General features: G+C 51.8%; 1 protein-coding gene across 11 annotated transcripts in view; it reads left to right on the forward strand.

Annotated features, from left to right (window-relative positions):
* Lrp8 (LDL receptor related protein 8) overlaps nt 1-19,885 on the forward strand; it is a 71,239-nt gene that overhangs the window by 15,310 nt on the left and 36,044 nt on the right. For all 11 annotated transcript variants that reach the window (XM_075947167.1, XM_075947170.1, XM_075947168.1 and 8 more), the window contains exon 3: nt 14,443-14,565. In XM_075947167.1, the coding sequence (XP_075803282.1) occupies nt 14,443-14,565 (123 nt within the window). The remainder of the gene's footprint in view (nt 1-14,442; nt 14,566-19,885) is intronic.

Consider the following 19,885-nt stretch of genomic DNA (forward strand, 5'->3'; position numbering starts at 1 on the left):
TTGGGGTATCTTGTTTGTTTAGGTTGGTTTCACCAGGCAAGAATGGCTCTCCCCTCTCTCCCAACCCCCAGTGGCCACACAGGGTCCAGTGTACACATACTGGTTGGATGTGTAGATGGGTGGGTGGATGGATAAATGGATTCTTGGCTTGCATAGCTCCTGAGATGATAATGCAGTTCTCAGCTCTCAAAGTTCCTCCTGTTTGTCCTGAGGCCTCAGGGGTCCCAGCTTTTCACAGGGTCCACAGGGGCCTTTGCTGATCTTGCTTTCTTAGAGCATTTCCGTGAATCTGAAGACTCCCTCTAGCCCGCCCAGTTTCTTAGTGACCCCTGGCAGGGTTGGGTCCCCAGTTGCTGGCAGAGGTCTCTACTGCACCCTCACCTTGCGTTCCGTCCTCGCATGTGTCTTGTGGAGCTCGCTCTGCTTTTACTCCTTCTTCACAGAGGAGATGCGGGTGGTGAGACGTGATGAGTGGCTTCCTAGGGTGTGCATGGGGGGGGTCGCTCCCGAGCAGGGTGAGGTGCGCTGGGGCTTGTTGAGGGCCGATGGCCTAACAAGGGCTCCCGATGCTCTTGTGGAGGTAGAGTCTGTTCAAGCCCCAGCCTGTTCCCAGGCAGGTGTTTGGCATCAAGTTCTGGCTGACTGAAGACCAGGACTCCTCCTGTCTCTGGAGCCAAAGTGGGGTCCAACTTAGGATGGAGTACAAGGCCCTTAAACTACAGGTAACCCAAGATGTGTGCAGGGCTAAGGCCCTGGGCCTCTTTTGTGGGCATGGGCATCTTCTCATTAATATTAATGATGAGTCATTAATGATAAATTACAGTGTGTCTCCCTCATGCCAGGTCTCTGCTGGTGTCCTGAGGACAGCCAGAAGGAATGGAAGATGGTGTCAGTCTTAAGCAAGGGATTCCCACCACTGCGGTCCCTTCCCCAGAGCCTGACTCTGGTTGGGTACCTGGGGTGGTGGGACAGCCTAGTTAAGCCTCAGTGGCTGGAAGACAGGATCCTGGCCCACTCTGGTTGGATACCCCCACTCACTGTCAAGAGCTCCTTCTCCCTTCGCATGTCATTTTCAAAGTCACTCCACAGACACTGTGGCCAGGCCCGGGATAACCCAGGGTAGCCCTGGGGCCTAACATTTCCCCTTAATATTCGGCTCTATGATTCCTCAAGGGGCTCTTTTCAGTGAGTGTAATGGACGGCAGGGATCCCTCCCTCCAGCACACTGTGACCCACTCTACTACAGTCACAGAGCGTGAGAGCTGGGCGGGTCACCTTCCCTCGTAGTGTCAAGGTGTCCTGTCTGCACAGTGGGTGCTTGGTGGTCCCCACTTCAGAGAACTGGTGGGCACAGTGGACCATGGCTACTTAGTGGCCTTACTCTGTGAGGCAAAAAAAAAAAAAAAGTGGGGAAACTTACCACGGCATATGACATGATGAGTTAGGAGATTCTGAGCTCTCAGAGGGCAGTGTGAGCCTCTATTGGAAATGGATATTTGAGGCTTCAGGCATCCTAAACCCCCCCCCCCCCGTCTTCAAGGCCCCAACCCATCCCCCTCCCTAATCCTGTGTTAGCAATAGTCCCCATTTTGTCCCTCAGGATCCCCAAGAGCCCCTACTGAGTCTCTCACCTCCCACATGAACAGGAGCATGCAGGCAGGGGCTTGGGTACAGGATATGGGGGGTTTCCCCATTCAGGTTGAGATGTGTCACAACATTAACGTTAATTAAGGCTTGTTAATTCAGCCCCACGCTTACGCAGAGCTCCTGACGGCAGATTACTCATAAGTGAGGCGGTAAATTTACTAAGCGTTTCCCAAACGCTCAGAAGCAAAGACCATATTGGGAAAGGCCTGGAGGGCGAAGGATGCTCAGGTCTCCCTTGCCTACACCCTTCCCCATCCTCATGGCCTGGGCAGTGGTGGGGGTAGAGGGTGAGGGGTTGGCCTCCTGGAAGATCTAGGTTAGCAGACTGCTTACAGTCTGCTGCTACACTGGAGTATAGCAGCTCAGGGCAGGGGGCTTAGGGGTCCCTCAGCTCAGCCTCAGCCCTGTCCACAGCAGACTACTGAGGAGCAAGCACATTCCCATCAGTGTCTTCTACACAAGAGGACTCAGCAAAGACAGCTTTGGATCTGCCTATGAGCTTCCAGTTCACCTCAGTGTCGGCAAACACCTTCACATTCTAGTGCAGTCTGAGGGTCCTGCTCCCCCGCCCCCTGCGCCTACTCCTGCAAAAACAGGAATGTCATGTACGGGGAAACCACAATGGAGTCCTTCCCTGTCCTGAGTTGCAGGGGCAGGTGGCCCCTGCCCTCTTGTTAGCAAGGTGAGGGATGGGGCCTCTGCTAGGTACAGTGTGCCCCCTCCCCCTAAGTCCTGCTATCTTCCTTGGCCTCTGGCTGGGCCATGCCTGAGACATTTGGAACAAATCCAGGTCTTGGGTACCTAGATTTTTTTTTAATTAATTAGAGCATTAAATGGTAGCCCAGTGGGAGAATCCTACCATCTGGCTGTCACAGGAGAGGCAGGCAAATCTCGGCGTATTTTCTGCAGTGTGTGAGCATCACAGGCAGCCACCTGTGTGTGTGTGTGTGGGTATGTGGCGTGTGCTGCAGCATGTGCCCAGTGTGGCATGTGCGTCTCAGTGTGTTTGGTATTTGGGGCACATATGAGTACACATGTAGCTGAGTTATCTCTGTACATGCATGTTTGTGTGCTGTGTGCCATGCCTGAGGACCTGCATGTCCATTTTAACATACCTCCCTGTGTGTGGTCCAGCCTCAGGCCTGTCTTGTGGACAGAGTGAAACAGGCCGGGCTGTTTGCCCAGTGGGCCGCTTGGGTCTTCCTGGCAGAGGTGGTGGTCACAGACTGTTTGGGCAGAAGGCAGGATGGAAATAGGGTTGGCAGGTATACACTGGCATCGGGAAGGGGGCAGGAATCCTTGTGCTTTGTTTGATAGATGGGGCAAGTCAGGCCTGTCCGTGCACAGAGCCAGGGCGGAGGGACAGGACTGCCCTGGGCTCCCTGTGTGGTGCTTTTTCCGCTCTAATAGGCTATTGCCCTGGCCAGAAATGTGTGCCTTAGGCATCTTTTATCCTGTCAGATTTTCATGATGGCTCGGAGAGGTTCCTGAAAGAGTACCGCTCTTACTTCTCAGAACTGACCAGGGTCATGTTCAGAACGCCCACTGTAGCTCCTGTGTTCTTATTCCATAAAGGAGGCACTTTGAACTACTGGAGAACACCGGACCTAGTAGGCCCACTCATTCGCTGTGTGATAGTTGTAAGAATTAAGTAAGGCCTGGAGAGGTGGCCCAGTCAGAAGAGTGTTTGCCTAGCGCACACAAGGCCCCTGGTTCAACCCCCAGCATTGCATAAGCCCGCCATAGTAGTAGAGGTTAAGTTAAGGCCAGTCTGAGCAACAAAGTGACCTGCTGCCCTGTCTCGAGAGAAAGAAAGAAAGAAAGAAAGAAAGGAAGGAAGGAAGGAAGGAAGGAAGGAAGGAAGGAAGGAAGGAAGAAAGTTGTCACTTAGTGGTAGAGTACTTACCTAGCATGCAAGAGGCCTTAGGTTCAATTCTCAGCACCAAACTAAGTGAGGAACTATATGTAATAGGCTCCATACACCTTAAGGAGCAATGAGGTGGTCACCACTCCATTGTCAGGACCAAGTCTCAGCCCATGTTCTTCATCTAATTCATATATACCAGGCCAAGTAACCTGCATGAGGTCACACAGCCAGTAAGGGACAGAGACAGAATTTAAGCCCTGGGTCCTTTAACTTGCTCCTGGCAGGAGGTTAACCACCGCAGGCAATAGACTAGACTCTCAGACTTCTGTGCCAGGAGGAACTGAAGAGCAAGACCAAGGGGAATGAACTTGTTCTGAAGCAGGCAATGCTTGCAGGGTAGGCTGCTTCACTTCCATGCGAGCCACAATGGGCTATTTTCCTGGAGAACATGCAGGCCCGAGGCAGTTGGTATCTTTACCTTGCATAAGGATCACTAAGAACAGGTAGCAGAGCCGATGTGTGGGCCAAAGGTCTGTGAGTAGGGAGACTGTGCTGGGCATCTGGCTCTATTCCGACCGAGCCTGTGTCTTGCTCAGCGCTTGCTGAGCCCTGTGCTGTAGCAGCCCCTGGTCACTAACTTTACCTCTGCTGCTTGCCCTCTGGCTGGACAGGCGCCCCCGTCAAAGTCTTCCCTAACTGTGGGGTTCATCAGTACCTGGCTGGTGTCTGGCTCCTAGCAAGTGTCCCTCCTTCCCTCCGTCCTGACTCTTTGACTTCCAGCAGTAGAGATCTGAGACTCTTCTGTTGACACAGGATTTGAATGAAGCTGGTCGTCCCGGATGCTTCACCCGGGAAAGTGAGTACCGTAAGGACAGGACAAAGGGAGGCCATGACAGTCTCTGCACCCATCTCTCCTGGAGGGAACCTGGGGATTCCTCCTATCATTAGCACTTGTCAAAGCAGACCAGTGGCTGCGCATGGGCCTGCCTTCCCCCCTACCCTGTTTTGGCATATTGGTCTCCCAGGTAACGGGGAATTTTCCCTCATTCCCATCATTAGGGTTCCAGGGCAAACAAACAGCCTAATCCAGATGAGCCTTGGGCCACAATCACACTCGTTCGGGGTTTTCTTTTTATTTCTAACAAATTTGAGTCGCTTGAAGTAATCGGTATTCCACACAGGTTAACAGAGCCGCTGCCTCCTCAGTATTATGCCTTAATTTTCTTTATCGCATAGCAAGTTGGAATGAATCGCCCGCTCCTGCCTTTTTCCCACCGAAACCTATTACCGGCCTGTCTGCTGGTTAAAGTCATTTTATGGCAGCTCTTGGCTCCTTGCCACTTCCCTGAGTATCTTTCTGACCAGAGCCAAAGAACAAGGAGGGTGAAGAATCCATTTGTACAAAGTGGGGGTCTCCTGTTGAGAACTTAGTCCCTCCCTGTTCAGGAGGGACAGCATTCAGCCTCTGGCCTGCACAGATTGGCCATATGTCAGTGGGGGGATTCCTGTGCCTGAGGTGGGGGAGGGGCGGCTATGCCTGCTGCTCCTGGCACCTGTGTTAGATCCCATGACAGGGGTTTCTGGGGTTTTGCAGTTTGCCAGTGAGTGTCTCCGAAGGCCACACTGGAAACTTTCTGTGACCAGTGCCCACATTCTGGCTCAGTGGGCCCGAGTAGTGTAATTTTGTGTGTTTTGTAGTACTTTTGTGTCTTGGGATATGGAGAGCTAGATCTGTGGTTATGTGGCTCGTGTGTGTGTGTGTGTGTGTGTGAGAGAGAGAGAGAGAGAGAGAGAGAGAGAGAGAGAGAGAGAGAGGAGAGAGAGAGCGCAGGTGCAGTGCAAAGCGTCTCTCACCCGATGGCACTGAACCCAGAGTTCACTATTTGGCTAGACTGGCTGGCCAGTGAGCTCTGGGATTCTACCCATCTCTCCTCACCCTCTCCAAGAGTTCTGACTCTGTTTTAAATATGGGTGCAAGGGGTACAAAGTCAGGTCATTTATCAGCTGGCCCCTCTCCCACACTCGCCCCTCTCCAGCTGCAGTTAGTTCTGTCCTGTCGGGGCTTGTGAAGGAGAAATTGCTTTGCTAAGTTTGTGCTGGGGGTGTCACTCCGCCTCAGGTTGGCCCCGGTGTCTCTGGCATCATTTTCATGTTCACAAAGTTGAGGATTGAGCCAGGTAGTCTCCAAGGCCCAAGTTCCACTAGAGCGTCTTATGTGGCCTGGTCTCCATCTAGCACCTCGTGGGACCTGAGCTGCATATGTGTCTGTCCATCTGAGCCTTCAGGCCCTGAACAGTCCCTTGACCATCCTCTGAGGAAGATAAGAGTCGGCAGGACAGGGGAAGAAAGTCTTTCTGATTAGGAGGAACCTTGGCCTTGGTTTCTAACTGCCTCCTGATATCTTGAGCCAAAGCAGTATAGACAGTGAGGCCCTGGGTACCAAGCCACAGTTTCTTCTCTCTGCCTGCCTTGCCCTGGGCCTGGCAGTGGGGAACACATCTAAAAGTTAAGGAGCGTGAAGCTCGTTTTGTCCAGTGCATCACACCACTGATGGGGAGATCAAGGCACGGAGACAGCAAAGGCTCCAGAGCACAGCCAGCATCCTGCAGGCTAGGACTAGAGAGACCCAGGGTTAATTTAACCCTATCCTCAGTAGAATATAAGCCAGTAGAACCAGCAAGAAGACTCAGCAAGAGTACTTTGCCATCTAGTCTAATGATCTGAGTTCAATCCCCAGGACCCATGGAAAGAATGGACTCATGTAAGTTATCCTCATATCTCCATACACGCCTGGTGACGTGCACGCATGCACGCACACACACACACACACACACACACACACAAAGCCAGCAGGCATCCCTGCCACAGGGCCCAGCAATTTCTCAGAGCCATACCTTAAACTGGACGCACAGATGAACAGAGGTCCCTTACATGGCTAGTGTGATCTGGGGGTGACAGGCTCCTGGATCCTGTCTGTCCCACGCTTGCTAACTAGAATGAGAGCCCAGCATAGAGGTACACTCACTGAGGCAGCAGGTCCAGCTCGAGGAAGCAGATACCCCAGGAACACGTGTTGCTGTTGAATGGTCCTCTGGGCTCCTAGGAATGCTTCCAACTACCAGCCTAATGGTGAAGAGTGTATCTTCTTCCCGGGCGGCAGCAGCCACTGCCTAGGGGTGACTTCCTGGGGAAGAGGTGAGTCACTCCATCCCTCACTCCTTTGCATTGGGGATCCTTGGGCGCCTGTATCCTGGCTTCCTTGGCACTGGCTGCCGAGTTCTGCTCTGGGAACTCTGGGCTTTCCCTTGGCAGCTGATAGGGCCTAGACCCTAAAGAAGCCTGCTCAGGGTCCCTTAGCAGATTGTCAGAGTAAGGCTAGAGTGCAATCTAGAACCTTTGAACTACAGAAGAACTACCAGGAGGCTTATGGCAGGAAGAACAGGTACCCAAATGTGAGGGTGTGTGTGTGTGTGTGTGTGTGTGTGTGTGCAGGCACAACCACAGACCTCTTAGAGGCTTCAGGTGACTTATCTGGGCTTAGGTAGGAAGGTTCCTGGCCAGAAGAGGCTGAGACAAGTCAGGTATCCTCTGCCCCAGTGGGGATGGTGAAGTTGGAGCCAGACAAGACCCTGGGCTAGATAGAATCCCTGGTCTAAAAGGATTTCCCAACCTTGCCTGCTCTCTGGAAGCTTCTACTTTGAGGATGCCTTGGGTTTTCCTCTGTTTCTCTGGGACCTAGAATCCTAGTGCCAAGTCCACATTCCAGGATGCGGCTGATCTGCTCCTTAGGAGATGGTGTTCCTGAGGTGTACACCTGTGCCTCCAAGCAGGATGCAGACATTGGGTTTGGGTCCTTGGCAGGAACCAGCCCAAGACCCCTGCTGATCCCATCCTATCCACTTCTCTCCTTCCCCCACCCCCAGCTGTCACTGGCCCATTGCTGCCCGCTTCTACAAATCACTGAGACAGGAAGATGCCTTTGTTATCTATCCCTCAGCGCTGCTCATCTTTCCTGTGGCGACTGGGAGTCCCACATACTCCGGAGAGAGCTTGGACCTCCCTTGGTGACAGCCAGGCCGAGTGTCTGAGAGCAACAGGGATGTGATGGAGCTGAAAAGAGGAGCTGGCTGTGGGAAGCCCTGAGTGACCCTTTGGAGGGCCTTGGAGCACACCAAAGATCACAACCTCTATGTGTCTTGAAGTCACTCATCAGAACATCAGCTGGACAGAGCCCTGAAAGGTTGATCCAGATGAGGACACTAAGACCCAGAGTGGAAGAGCCACCTTGCTAGTTAGGGATGTGGGGCTAGAGTCTCTCTGAGGAGTTTCTAGGCTGAGGATACTAAGGAGAGAGCCTGTATCAGGGAGAGAGGTATGGGCTCATGTCTTGACTCAACCCTGCTGTGATGTTTTGTTCAAGTCTTTCTCTGGAACTCTCTCTGTCTCCTGTGATGGATGGTTCCTTCCTCTAAGGTCCCCAGCAGAAGACGGCAGGAAGATCTATCTCTTCATTGGGAAACAGTGGTACCAGATGCTCACATAGTAACATTGATGTCTGCCACAGCCATGGATCACCAGGTGATCCTGACATTCCAGGCCCGGTTCCACCACCTCCATGAGAGTATCTCTGCAGGTGTCTCCCACATGATCTCTCCCTCTGGCCTCCTGGCCCCACCCTACCTCATTTTATTGCCTCGGTGTTTGGGGGCATTGTGTCTGACTCCGGGTAGAATGTGTAACCTGTAGTGGACGGGGCAGAAGAGGAGACAACTGGGAAAACTCCAGGGACACTTTTACCAACTTAACAGCAAAGAGGACTTCACGTAAGTGATCCCCACCATGAGAGGATCTCTGTACTTGTCTCTGGCCTCCTCAGCAACTCTGGGGTCTTCCTCATTCTCCCCAGGTGGGAGGAGAAAGGGCTCAGATGTCTTGAATGTCACCTGCTGATGGACAGTGGTGTCTTAAGTCTTGCAGCCAGCTAGGCAGCATAGAGCCAAGGGCTTGAGCTACATGCCATGCTTGATGTGTGTCAGGACTCTAGGAAGTCTGCAGTACCACTGAGAGCCTGGAGTTGTGGGTTGTCAGAACATGGCTGCCTGGACCCAGGGAAACAGGGATGTAGGTGATGCCATCCTCTGTTTTCTGATGTCTCTGACGGGCAGTGACTGTTGGCCCTAGGAGCTTAGGGTATGAAGCATGAAGACCAGGAATCCTTAGGGAGTTGGTGTCTGAGACACAGGGAAGCTGTTTTAAATGTCAGACCCATGGGATCTTTAGACTCAGGGCTTATGGGAACATCACATGCCTGAGGAGGGGTAAGAGTCTGAACCCAGGGCTGCTGGACCACAAAGTAGCTCCCCAGCCCAGAGTTTCCTGAGGTTTCTGTAGGACTGTTGTGGAGACAGCAGGTGGGATTCCTCACTTCTTGCCCTGTTTCCACATGGCAGCTCCATTTTCATCGATTTTCTGTGTTGGAGTTGCACTTGGGAAAAGGGTTTTTCTGCTTAAGTGTGAAGAATAACATTTGCCAGGGCTTGCACTGTGTGGCAGCTCCATGCCAGGACCCACCGTAGCCTGAGAGGTTGTTTCTGGCAGTGGGTGGACAAGCCTGCAGGCCAGGGCCTCCTGGAAGGGGGTGCAGGCTGTTCCAGGCCACTGTCTCCTCCCCCTCTCGCTCCTGCTGTGTTGTTGCTCCATCCAGAGAACACTCTTGGTCTGTCGTCCTGTTGACTGGGGTGACAGTTTAATAGTAGCTTCCTGGGCTGTCATTTAAATCTGCCTGCCAGGTTAGTAGGCCAGGGGCGGGCTGGCACGCCCCCTGCCCCCACCCCGGATCTTCATTCTGCTGGCAGCAGTCGCCTTGGCAACCCCAGGGCCTGGCAAGCTCTGCAGAAGGGTAACTGTGTGGGGAGCAGCCCTTTCATCTCCCCGAACAGGGTACAAGTGGCCCAGCTGCCTTAGGGCTGGCTGCAGGCAGAGCCAGGCCACCCGGTGCTGGCCTAGGCCTGAGAGAGGAAGTGGAAGCAGCTGAGTCCCCGGGGCAGGTTCTGAGGTGGAAGCTTTAAGTCTTTGGCTTCTTCTTCCTTCCATGGGTAGGGACCCATCCAGGTCACTCCACGGCAGTGTTTAGCTAGACTCCACCTTTCTTATTGGGCTCTGCTCTGCCTCTCTCTGAAGCTCAGAGGGAAGACAGAATCAGCAGCTCTGATGTCTCCCACCTCCCTGGCCCAGGTGGCTGGACTCAGTCCCTGATTTGAGCACTTACGTTTCCCCAGTGATAACCCTTGAGTTCATCTTGGCTGCTCTTTGAACGTCTGTTATCCTTGGTCTAGTAGAAGAGGCCCGCAATGAGATGACTGAGTCCTGTTCTCTTTGGTGCTAAGATCAAGAGCTCGGATCACATAGCGTTTCCCAGATATGGCTCACTGGACTTTCTTTTCTTGCCACATTAATATACATAGCATCCAGAAGGGGGAAATCTCTTCATTAAACCAAATGGGAAGTACTGGAAGAAACAGCCCATCAGGTGTCTGCTGCAGACTTTTGTGGGGGCTTCTCCGTAGGGAAGGCATGAGCAGATGGCTGCCAGGCTCTTTGCCTGTGTCCTGACTCTCTTCCTCTGCTAGGGGCCATTGGTCCATGCTGCACAGCCTTACAGAATCGCAAAGCAAACAGAGCCATGGGTCTCCCTGGCTGCTGGATAAGCAGTTCTGTGCTTAGCCAGGCACTGAGTGGGTCCCTGGGTGAGCTCAAGCAAGGTCAAACTGAGCCTCCAAAGGGCAGTTTTTATGCCAGGCAGAGCAAGTTGGCTGCTAGCCCGGTAGAACTCACAGGCTCTGTGATACTTGCTGCCCCCCGCCCCACGGTCTCACCCCAGTACCTTACAGACTGTGCTGTTTCCTCCAGTCCAGGCCTGTTAGCCCTTCCCAGAACACCCTTCACCACCACCCCCATCCTCAATAGGCACCTCCTTCCTCGGGCACAGTCTTCCTCCAGTGGCCTAGGAAGGTCTCTCAGGCTTCCTGGCTGCACAGCTGGCCCGGATATCAATACCTGGGCTCAAGTGTAGCCTCCCACAGCTACATGCTGTGATCTTGAGCTGTCACTCCTCTGGGAACTCTGGCTTGGTGGGATATTCCCTTGGTCGTGATGAGCAGCTGGAGTATCGGAAGTTACATCTCTGCGCAGGAGTGCGTGGGTGAGATCCTCAGTTTGAGGCTATGCATTGTCTGGGGAAGGATGCCTCTGGGGGTGGTAAGTGGGAGTGATGAGGGATCATAATAATTGCCAAGATCATCCAGGGGCTGAGAGCTGCTGAAGGACCAATCAGCACCACGCCTCCATCTCCTGAGGAGGAGCACACCCACATGTGTTGACTGACAACCCAGCAGCACAGACCATTAGCTGGGGCCGGGGCTGTGACTTTACCCTCCTCAACCATGTTTCCCTTTGTGTCTCAGTGCTCAGATCCCTAGCGCCACCCCAACCCATTTGTCCCTCATAGCAACCCTGTGTTTTGTGGGGCTCAGAGAAGTAGTATATCTTGAATAAGGTCACACAGCCACAGATGGCAGAAGAGTCCTTTGACCATGAACTGTCTGATGCTTTCCTTTGCTCGTGTTATTATAAATAGCAGTGGCTCCCACTTCCTTTGTCCTGAATTTCCCACTGTCCTCTGTTCTTCCCTGGGGTAGGCCCCTCCTTGCCACCCTGTGGAATCCCAAGTCCTTTGTAGCAGTCCATCTGTTGCCATGGCACCAGATTATGATGTCGCAGACCCTGGATGACTATGTATCACTCCTGCAGTGTGGAGTACAGGGGCTCACAGAGGTGGGCATTGTACAAGGGGCAGACTGGCACAGAGGGACATAAATCCCTGGAAACAGGGAATCACAGCCTGGAGCCCAGCTGGGGAATTGCCCTGGGAACCAAAGCCAAGGCCAGGAGAGTAGGATCTGGCATGGCCTGCAATGATGGCCCTGACCGACTGCTTGGCCTCTTCTGTGGCAGGGCTGAACTAGCCTGGTTACACTGGAGAGACCTGAGGATGCTGAGCTTATTCTCTGAGCTCTTTTTGCCTTTTGTCCTGGGGCAGTGCTACACAAGATAGCCACCTCCCTACTGACTCAGAGACAGAAGGAACTTGCTCTCAGTCCCCTAGTGAAGAGGTGGACATGCCAGGATTCATCTTAAGCTCCTGTGCCAGGTCCTTCTATGTGATTTCAGAGGTCTAAAACAGCGTCTTCAAAGGTGGTTTAGTCTAGTCTCAAACCTGAAAGTGATTGTGCTGCCTCAGTTTCTCCAGGGTAGTCCATTACCCAAGCCCAGGTCACCGTAGGCCAGGTTTCTGCTGTACACTTTTGGACACATGGCAAGGGTATATATACCTGTGGGGAAAGTGCCTCTGTGCTGCTTGGTTGCCTTGCCACAAGGTCCCCGAGGTTTGAGGGGCATCTGTCTCAGGAATCTTTGTTCTTTACCTGCCAATACCTTGGTAGCTGCAAATCCTAGTGGAAAGGGATTTACTTGCCTTTGGCAGCCGCCACACAGACCCCTGCAGCCCTTCTTCCGCCGCCTACCCACTCTCCTCTGAGGCCTCAGTTTCCTCTGTGAAAGGATTAATCACAGCCGCCAGGATAGCTATGAGGGGTTCCTAGGATTTGGGGTGAAAATGACCAGGATACTGGAACAGTCTGTTCCTAAGTCTGCCATGGGCCAGCCGGCCCTGAAACTGTCATTTCTAACACTTGATTGCTATGGCTTCCATGCCCAATGTCTGTCACGTCTTAGCATACAGGGAGAGACCAAGCTCTCCCCTACGTTCCCAGAATGTCCAGAAAGAATGCTGGGATGTTATCTGGCTGGCTGAGTCCCTGCATCACCTCGTGCGAGTTGTCTCACTCCTTGGCAGGCAAAGTCCCAGGCTTGCCCCCTTATCTGAGCATCTTGGACTTGCTGTCCTGTTCTCTGTATTCCCAGGGCAGAGGCTTATTGGATACTGGGTCTGTCACTGTCTCCTCAACTTATTTGGGGGCTTTTCTGACACACTGTGCCACCGTTTAGGGATTGTGCTGGTTGAAAGAGCAGGTTTTTGACTTGACAGGTTCAGATCTGCTCTCACTTAGCATGTGATCTCGGGCATATAACTTAATAGCTTTCCTTGGGACTCTGCTTATGTCAAGTGGGGAAATATCAGGCTGTTTTTCCTAGGGTTTCCTGAGTAAAACATCCAGCAGAGACTGAGAGAACTGGAAAAATAAAAAAAGAGGCATCTATCTTAAGAAGACATGAAGAAAAAAATTCTTCAGAATACAGATGCACCATAAGGGATGCCATGGAAAAGCAAAACAGACATGGAGTGGAGCCAAAGAAACCAGTCACTTCCCCCCAAAACCCTGCTAGGCAACTGGAGGATCACAAGATGGGAAAACCAAACCAAAACCAAACCAAAAAAAAAAAATCCTTAGGTCATGGAAAGTGCATCCCAAGGGGAAGGAGCCCTGCCCTGGATGTGTAAGAGTAGAGAGGCCAGACATGGGCTTGGTGTCCTCCTGGGGTCTACCCTGAGTTGGGTCCTATGTGGAATCTGACATGGTACCTGTTGTGGAGGGGCAGGAGAAAAGCAAGCCACACCAGACCACAGAATCAGCGAGGACACAGAGCAGAGGGCATCAGATTTAAGGGCACAGGCCAAAAGCAGCCTGTGGCTGGACTTTGAAAACAAAATTGTGTGGAAACACAGCCCTGTTCACCCACCTCTTTCTGCTGGGGCTCTGCTCACAATAGCAAAACTGAGGTGCAGGACTGAGCCTGTGCAGCCAAGAGCCCCAAACAACTACCATCTGCACCAAGCTTAGCAAGCTATAGAGGACCACTTAGAGAGAAGGTTTTCAGATGACAGCCTGAGCGGAGTACCGTGGTATTAATATTGTGTAGGGACCAGCAGTAATCAGGGTGGACCGACTGAGAAGTTGGAGAGGGAAGAAAAAGGAGGAAGACTTAGCCCCTAGAAAGGGGCAGTGTCCAGATGGCCCTAACATATTTAGTGCCATTGTCATTCAGGAAGAGGACTCCCAGGCTCCATAAGGACACTATCCCTACCAGTTCTAGGACCTCTTGACCTGTGACTACCTACTATGTGCAAAAGATTGTATCTTGAGGGCTGGGTAGATGGCTCAGCAGCTAAGAGCAGTGGCTGCTCTTCCAGAGGACCCAAGTACAATTCCCAGCACCCACATGGCAGTTCACAACTGTCTGTAACTCCAGTTCCAGGGGATCTGACACCCTCACACAGACATGCAAACAAAACACCATTGCGTGTAAAAGTAAAAAAAATAAATAAATAAAGATTGTGTCTTACAGAATCCCCTTCCCTTTCCTTACAAAGAAGCCAAAGGCAGAGAAGGGAAAGTATCTGACTTGAGAGTACATGGCAAAGCAGAATAGCCAAGACACAAACTCAGGCCTGCTGGCCCCTGTGCAGAGCGCTCCTTTCCTGACACCACTCCTGGACCCCCAACCCAAGCCTAGAAGCTGAATGCAGGCGATGTTGACAAGTCTGACTTTTAGGGTTCATGATCATGAGCTCCCTGGCGCTTTTCCAAGGGGCCTGGTTATGTGGTGGTATAGGGAGGTGAAGACAAAAGTCTCTGACTTTTAGGGTTCATGATCATGGGCTCCCTAGTGCTTTTCCAAGGGGCCTGGTTATGTGGTAGGCAGGGAGGAGTTGAGAAGTGGGGTGGTGGGAAGCGGTGGTGCCAGCCTTGCTGGACTTGAGCTTCCTACTTACGGACCCTGTGGGAGGTTTGGGGTGTACCTTTTAGGCTGAGCACAGCCAGCTACCCATTTGTCGCCTGATTCTGTCTTAGAGAAGCATTCTATATGCTCAGCAGACCCTTATGCTCTTTCGTATCTTCGTCCCACAGCCAAGAGGACCTGTGCAGACAGCGACTTTACCTGTGACAACGGCCACTGCATCCCGGAGCGCTGGAAGTGCGATGGCGAAGAGGAGTGTCCTGATGGATCTGATGAGTCGAAGGCCACTTGTGGTGAGTCTTGCCCTGGACCTCAGTTTCCTCACCAGCATTTTTGTGCTGGCAAGTTGTTGGGCTCACGTGAGACGGTCAGAGGATACTCTGTGCCGGGCCCTCTGGGGAGTGGGAGGCTCCTGGTAAGCAGTCAAGTGCTCACTTTAGTTGCTCACTGGTCGCCTGTGTCCCGCCTTTCTTCTAGCACCCTTGTAGGTTTGACTATTCCTGCGGCACCAGGAGTTAGAAGCAGCCCCCAAATGCTGTTCCGAAGCAGCCCTGGCTCATCTTCCGGGCCCCCTGCTCTCATTCTTGAGGATCTCAATTGTAATTCCAGTGGCACTAAGGGCAGCTGGTGCTTGTTAATCATTTACTGTGTGCCACACCTCGCTAAGCCCTTTGTACGCTGTCATCCTTTTATCTTCAGAGCAGCCTCTAGAGGCAGGAACTACTACTTTCTGCCTTTTCAAAAGGGGCATGCTGAAGCTCAGAGAGTTGGCGTGATTTGTCCGTGGCCACCCAGCCAGGACTTCAGGGCCCAGCTCTTCCCTCTGTGTTGGGTGAGCTGAGTCCAGGAGGCCTGTTCTTCATGGTTAGCTAGGTGGTGGCAGAAGGAAGCAGGGTGAGGTGGCATAGCTGGTGCTCCAGGACTGCTTTGTCTCTCGGGATTTCTTTTCTAGGCTCTAATCCTCAAAGCAAACTTAGACCTGGCAGGTCATTCCCTGACATTTGTTAAATTAAAAAGGAGATGAGAAGGGGGAGGGGGAAGACCCAGCGGTCCAGAGGCAGCGCTTCTGTAGCCTGAGACAAAAGGCTGGGGGAAGCACGTGGAGATGGTGGGACTAGGGGGGGATCCAGGAGCCCCTCTCTGGGGCTAACATTTGCCCCAGAGGTAAAGACAAGGACAATGGAGGCCAGAGTCCCATCTAAGGCTGCCGCTAATGATAGCTGGGTTTCCTTGTCTCCTAGCAACAGAGCTACCAGTTTCCAAGACAGAAAGAGAAAGGGAGAGCAAGAGAGACCCCCAACCCCAGACAAAGGGCCCCTCATTTCCTAGGCAGCTGCCAAGCCCTCCCCAGTTTTACTGCAGGCCCCATCCTTTCCTTACCATACCAAATGCCACTCCATGCTGTCCTGGAGGCGTGTGGGCAGAGGGAAGCCCAGTGCTTTCTCCCGCCCTGCCAAGGAACAAAGCCTTGCCACACTTGCCTGTGACTGTCATCCTCATGCCAGCCTAGAGAGAGGGTGGTGGATTCCCCAGACCAGACCAGGTGTGGCCAGTTGGCCATGGCTGCTCAGCGAGAAGGGACAGAGTCATGTGTCTCTTAGAGAGTTTCTAGGGGTGGTTTGCAGCTCCTCCCCTAAGGGTCTTTGTGGACATTATTGGGGAGGAGGGCTGTCTTGCTCCCCTTCTCTCCACATTCTCGTGATATTGCTTTCTCCTTGCTCTCTTGGGGCCTACTCACCTATCCCCCTCCCTCTCCTGGGCTCCCTCCCTTCCTGCTCATGCTTCCTGCCTCCAGCCTCCCTCCTGCTACCCTCTCTCCCATCCTGCCTATTTCTCTGTCTTTCTTCCCCAAAACGCCAGTCCTCACTGCCTTCCTACCTCGTGGTCTGTGCTGGACCCACACTGCCCACTCATCCTGATTCCTAGGCCTCCTTATATTTAACAGCTGAACAGCTAGAGCCCGAAAACTTGATAGACCCACCTCACAGACACACAAATAGCCTATTTGTGGCAAGCACCTCTCCAGTGACAAAAGACAGGATTTTCAGGCTTTCTAAGATTCATGGGAGCAGCAGCTGGGATTGAAGAGGCCCAGCTCCCTGTGGATTACCCAGGCAATTGCTGTGAGAACCTGTCTCTGCTGCATGCCCTCCAGTATGGGTCCCAATCTAGAATCCCATAGATGTTCCTGTTTTAAGATTCCTAAATTCTTAGTAGTCCAAGACCCACTTTCTGCCCTTGTCCAGGGGGGTGCAAAGTCTAGGATCCCTACTCCCTGAAGCACTGCATTGGTCAGAAGCAATGGCCACAGGTTCTGCCACTAGGGAGGGCTGCCTGGAAGAGTCAGCCAGAGAAGACCTTGAAGACCAGGCAGAATTTGGGGCGGCAGGACTGGTAGCAGGCTTACTCACAGCTTCCCAACTGAATGAAAACCCAGCAGCCAACCCGTTGTCCATTTAATTGGTGTTGCCATAGCAACCTCCATAGCCTACCAGGTTTCTGGGACTGTGCCAGCTCCCAGGATAGAGCCTTACTCCTCACCCCTAACAGAAAGATTATAGATAGAAGAGTGTAGTAGGTTTGAGATCTGAATCAGCTGGATCAGGTCTTTGCCTTGAAACCTCATATAAGTTGTCCAGTCTTCCTGAGCCTCAGTTTCTCCTTTTGTAAAATGATATGGTGCTATTTACCTTATAATGGGTGTATGACTCCGCTGAGAAAAATACAAGAACTGGAGTAAGTGCCAGTGTTGTTTATTATTGTTCATGGACCGCAGCATCTCTGCCCCCAACATTACAGTTTATTAGGATATCAGGACACTAACTTTGTGCTATTAAAATACTATGGGCTGGGGTGTGAGAAGCAGAGGGACCTGGGATAGGTACTCATCAGATACAGCCAGAGTCACAATGGGAAAGCCCAGAACATTTGCCTAATGAAAGTATCATTTGGGCTCTAATTATAGCTCTCTTGATTGGAGCAGTCTCTGACCCACCTTCAGGCATCTGTGGGGAGGGTGCAGGCAGGCAGGGAGAGGAGAGAGTGGTTCAGGGGAATGAGCTACAGATCTGGGTGTTGCATGCTGCATGTGAATTTTCCCCTTGCATCTTAGCAGCTAGAAGGGGCCCTTACTGCTCACCTCTGCTCACCTGCTTCTTATAGATGAGGGAGTACAGGCCTAGAGATCTGAGATCACCCATTTTTCCTGATGCTGTGTGAAGGAGCCTAGTGTAACTCTGCTCCTTCAGGATGACAGGGTGCTTCCTAATGCAGGGGCCCAGTCAAGTGACACTGGTGGTTGCTATGGTCCACTTGGAGCAGGTAATCCCCATTTGTTCCTAAAACTCAAGTCTCTAAAACTACAGACCAGTGAGTAGCCACTAGGTACTATCAACAAACATTTTCCTTGTTTCTTTATGTATTAGCTTGTGAGTTGGCAAAAGTACCTGTGGGTTTGGATTTCTGGGACAGGATTCTCAGGAAATTAGTAAATACCTTCAGTTGCTTCAGGGTGGAGTTTTAAGCCCCTCACCAGTGTTGTGAGGGGGCAGTGCAGTTGCTTCTGCCTGGGACACTTGCACAGCAAGCCAAAAGTGCCCCTTGGGAGCATCTGTCCCAGAGAGAAAGGCTGTACGGGGGTGGGAGCCCCTGTGCACTCCCGTGGGGTGATACCAGCCTCCCCATAGGTCATTTACATTTTCATCGCATGAGATAAGAGAAGAGCAATTGTGTCCTGAGCTCCAGTGTATTCCAGGCTTTTGAGAACAGGCACTTCCACACTGCCTCATACAAACCCCAATTGCAGCAGAGGAGACCCAGGGAGCATAGAAGTTAAATGCCTTGCCTAAGAACTTTAGTGTTAGTAAATGAGATTTGGACCTAGGTTTATTGACTCTAAGATCCAGGTTCCTTCACCTATACCAACTTGCCTATGGTCTTGGCTTCAAGGATCCTGGGAGTAGCCATCAGATGGCCATGTCACTCAGCCTAGCTGAGCAAGGACAGGCTAGCTGAGAATCTCACTGACCTCTCCAGCCGTGCTGGGAAAGCAGCGGTGTCCTCCTGTGCAGTGGCTGTACAGCATGGACCTGGGATGGAGGTCCAGCTCGTCTCTCTCCATAAGATTCTCAGCCTGCAACTTACACGCTCCAGGCTTTCCTCTCTGCCTGGGAGATGCCCATCAGCAGTCCCTGCAGCTGCGCAGTGGAGAGGCCTGACCTGGAGCCTGGAGCCCCAGTTTTGGGGAAGAGCTGTACCACAAGAGAGGCACAGGCAGTGTGGTTTCAGGAGAGACAGGCATTTGACACACCTACCTCTCTCTGGGCCCTGGAATACCACTCCAGGAGACACTTGTCAACTTGGTCTTCTTGGCCTCTTTTGTCCTGGCATTCCAAAGAGCCTTGGCACTCTAGGGGTGAAGGAACCAGTAGTAGGCACTGCTGGGTCCTTGAGAGCCTGTAATTAGAACTGTCTATTTAGGGATACAGCAAATGCCTTATTAATTATAAAGAAAGGAAGCAGACAGATTGTTTAATCATTGTCCTTGTTGAAAGGTTATGCTGTTAACTGTATAAATATTCATTAAAAGTTCAATCGGCTGCCTGCTGCAGGACCAGGCCTCCGGAGGTGGCGCATCTGGCCAAAGGCTGTTTCAGTCACCTAGGCATGGGGAAAGAGAATTTGGGGCTGTGTCTCTGCCATGCATGGTTTGATGGAAGGACAGGGCTTTTGTCAGAGGAACCCAGATTCTGTCTTTAATGTGCTGTGCACATTTGGGTGAGCTACTTGATGTCTCTGAACTTTAGGACTGTTCACAGCCTTCTTCCTTCCAGGATTAGGGTGAGGGGCATGCTGGGCATCTTGGTTGGTTCTGGCTAAATGCCACAGACTGGCCTGGCTAAGCTGTACATAACAGAAACCTAGTGCTTAGAGTTCCATTACATGTACAGGGTCTAGTGAGGTCCACTCCTCACAGAGCTGCCTTCTCACCCAGACCTTCACAACAGAGGGCATGGAGGCTACCTCGAGCATTTATGTTATATATAATTTTCATTGTGTATGTTCATGTACATGGTACTGTATTCCATAAGGACAGTATCATACAAATACCGTGTTAAACATATTCTTCTTCCCTCCCCTCTCCTGTTAGCTCCTTCATTCCTCTAGATAATTTTGCTTCTATTTTAATGTCATATACACACACTTAATTTTATATATTCATATAAAATTAGAACCACAAATGAGAAGACATGCAATATTTGTCTTTCTGAGTCTAGCTTAATTTGCTTAATGTGATTATCTCCAATTGCATTCCCTTTCCTACAAATGGCGTAACTTTGTTCTTTATGGCTGAAAAAAAAAATCCCATTGTATATATATACCACATTTTGTTTGTATCCATTTCTATAAGAGGGCACTCACCCCACTGGTGAGGGCACATGACTTAATTGTCTCCTAAAGGTGAAGTGGAGTGGGGAACAAACTCCTCTGCCTGGCATAGTCTGACCCACTTAGGTGCTTGTAACTGTGGCCCTTTCAACTCTGTGAGGCCTAGTTCTCCAAGCACTCGCTCTGGGTTAGTGCTTAGTGGTTGCCTCGTCCTTCCACTCCACT

This window comes from Microtus pennsylvanicus, chromosome 13 (assembly GCF_037038515.1).
Source record: "Microtus pennsylvanicus isolate mMicPen1 chromosome 13, mMicPen1.hap1, whole genome shotgun sequence".
NCBI classification, from domain to species: Eukaryota; Metazoa; Chordata; class Mammalia; order Rodentia; family Cricetidae; genus Microtus; species Microtus pennsylvanicus.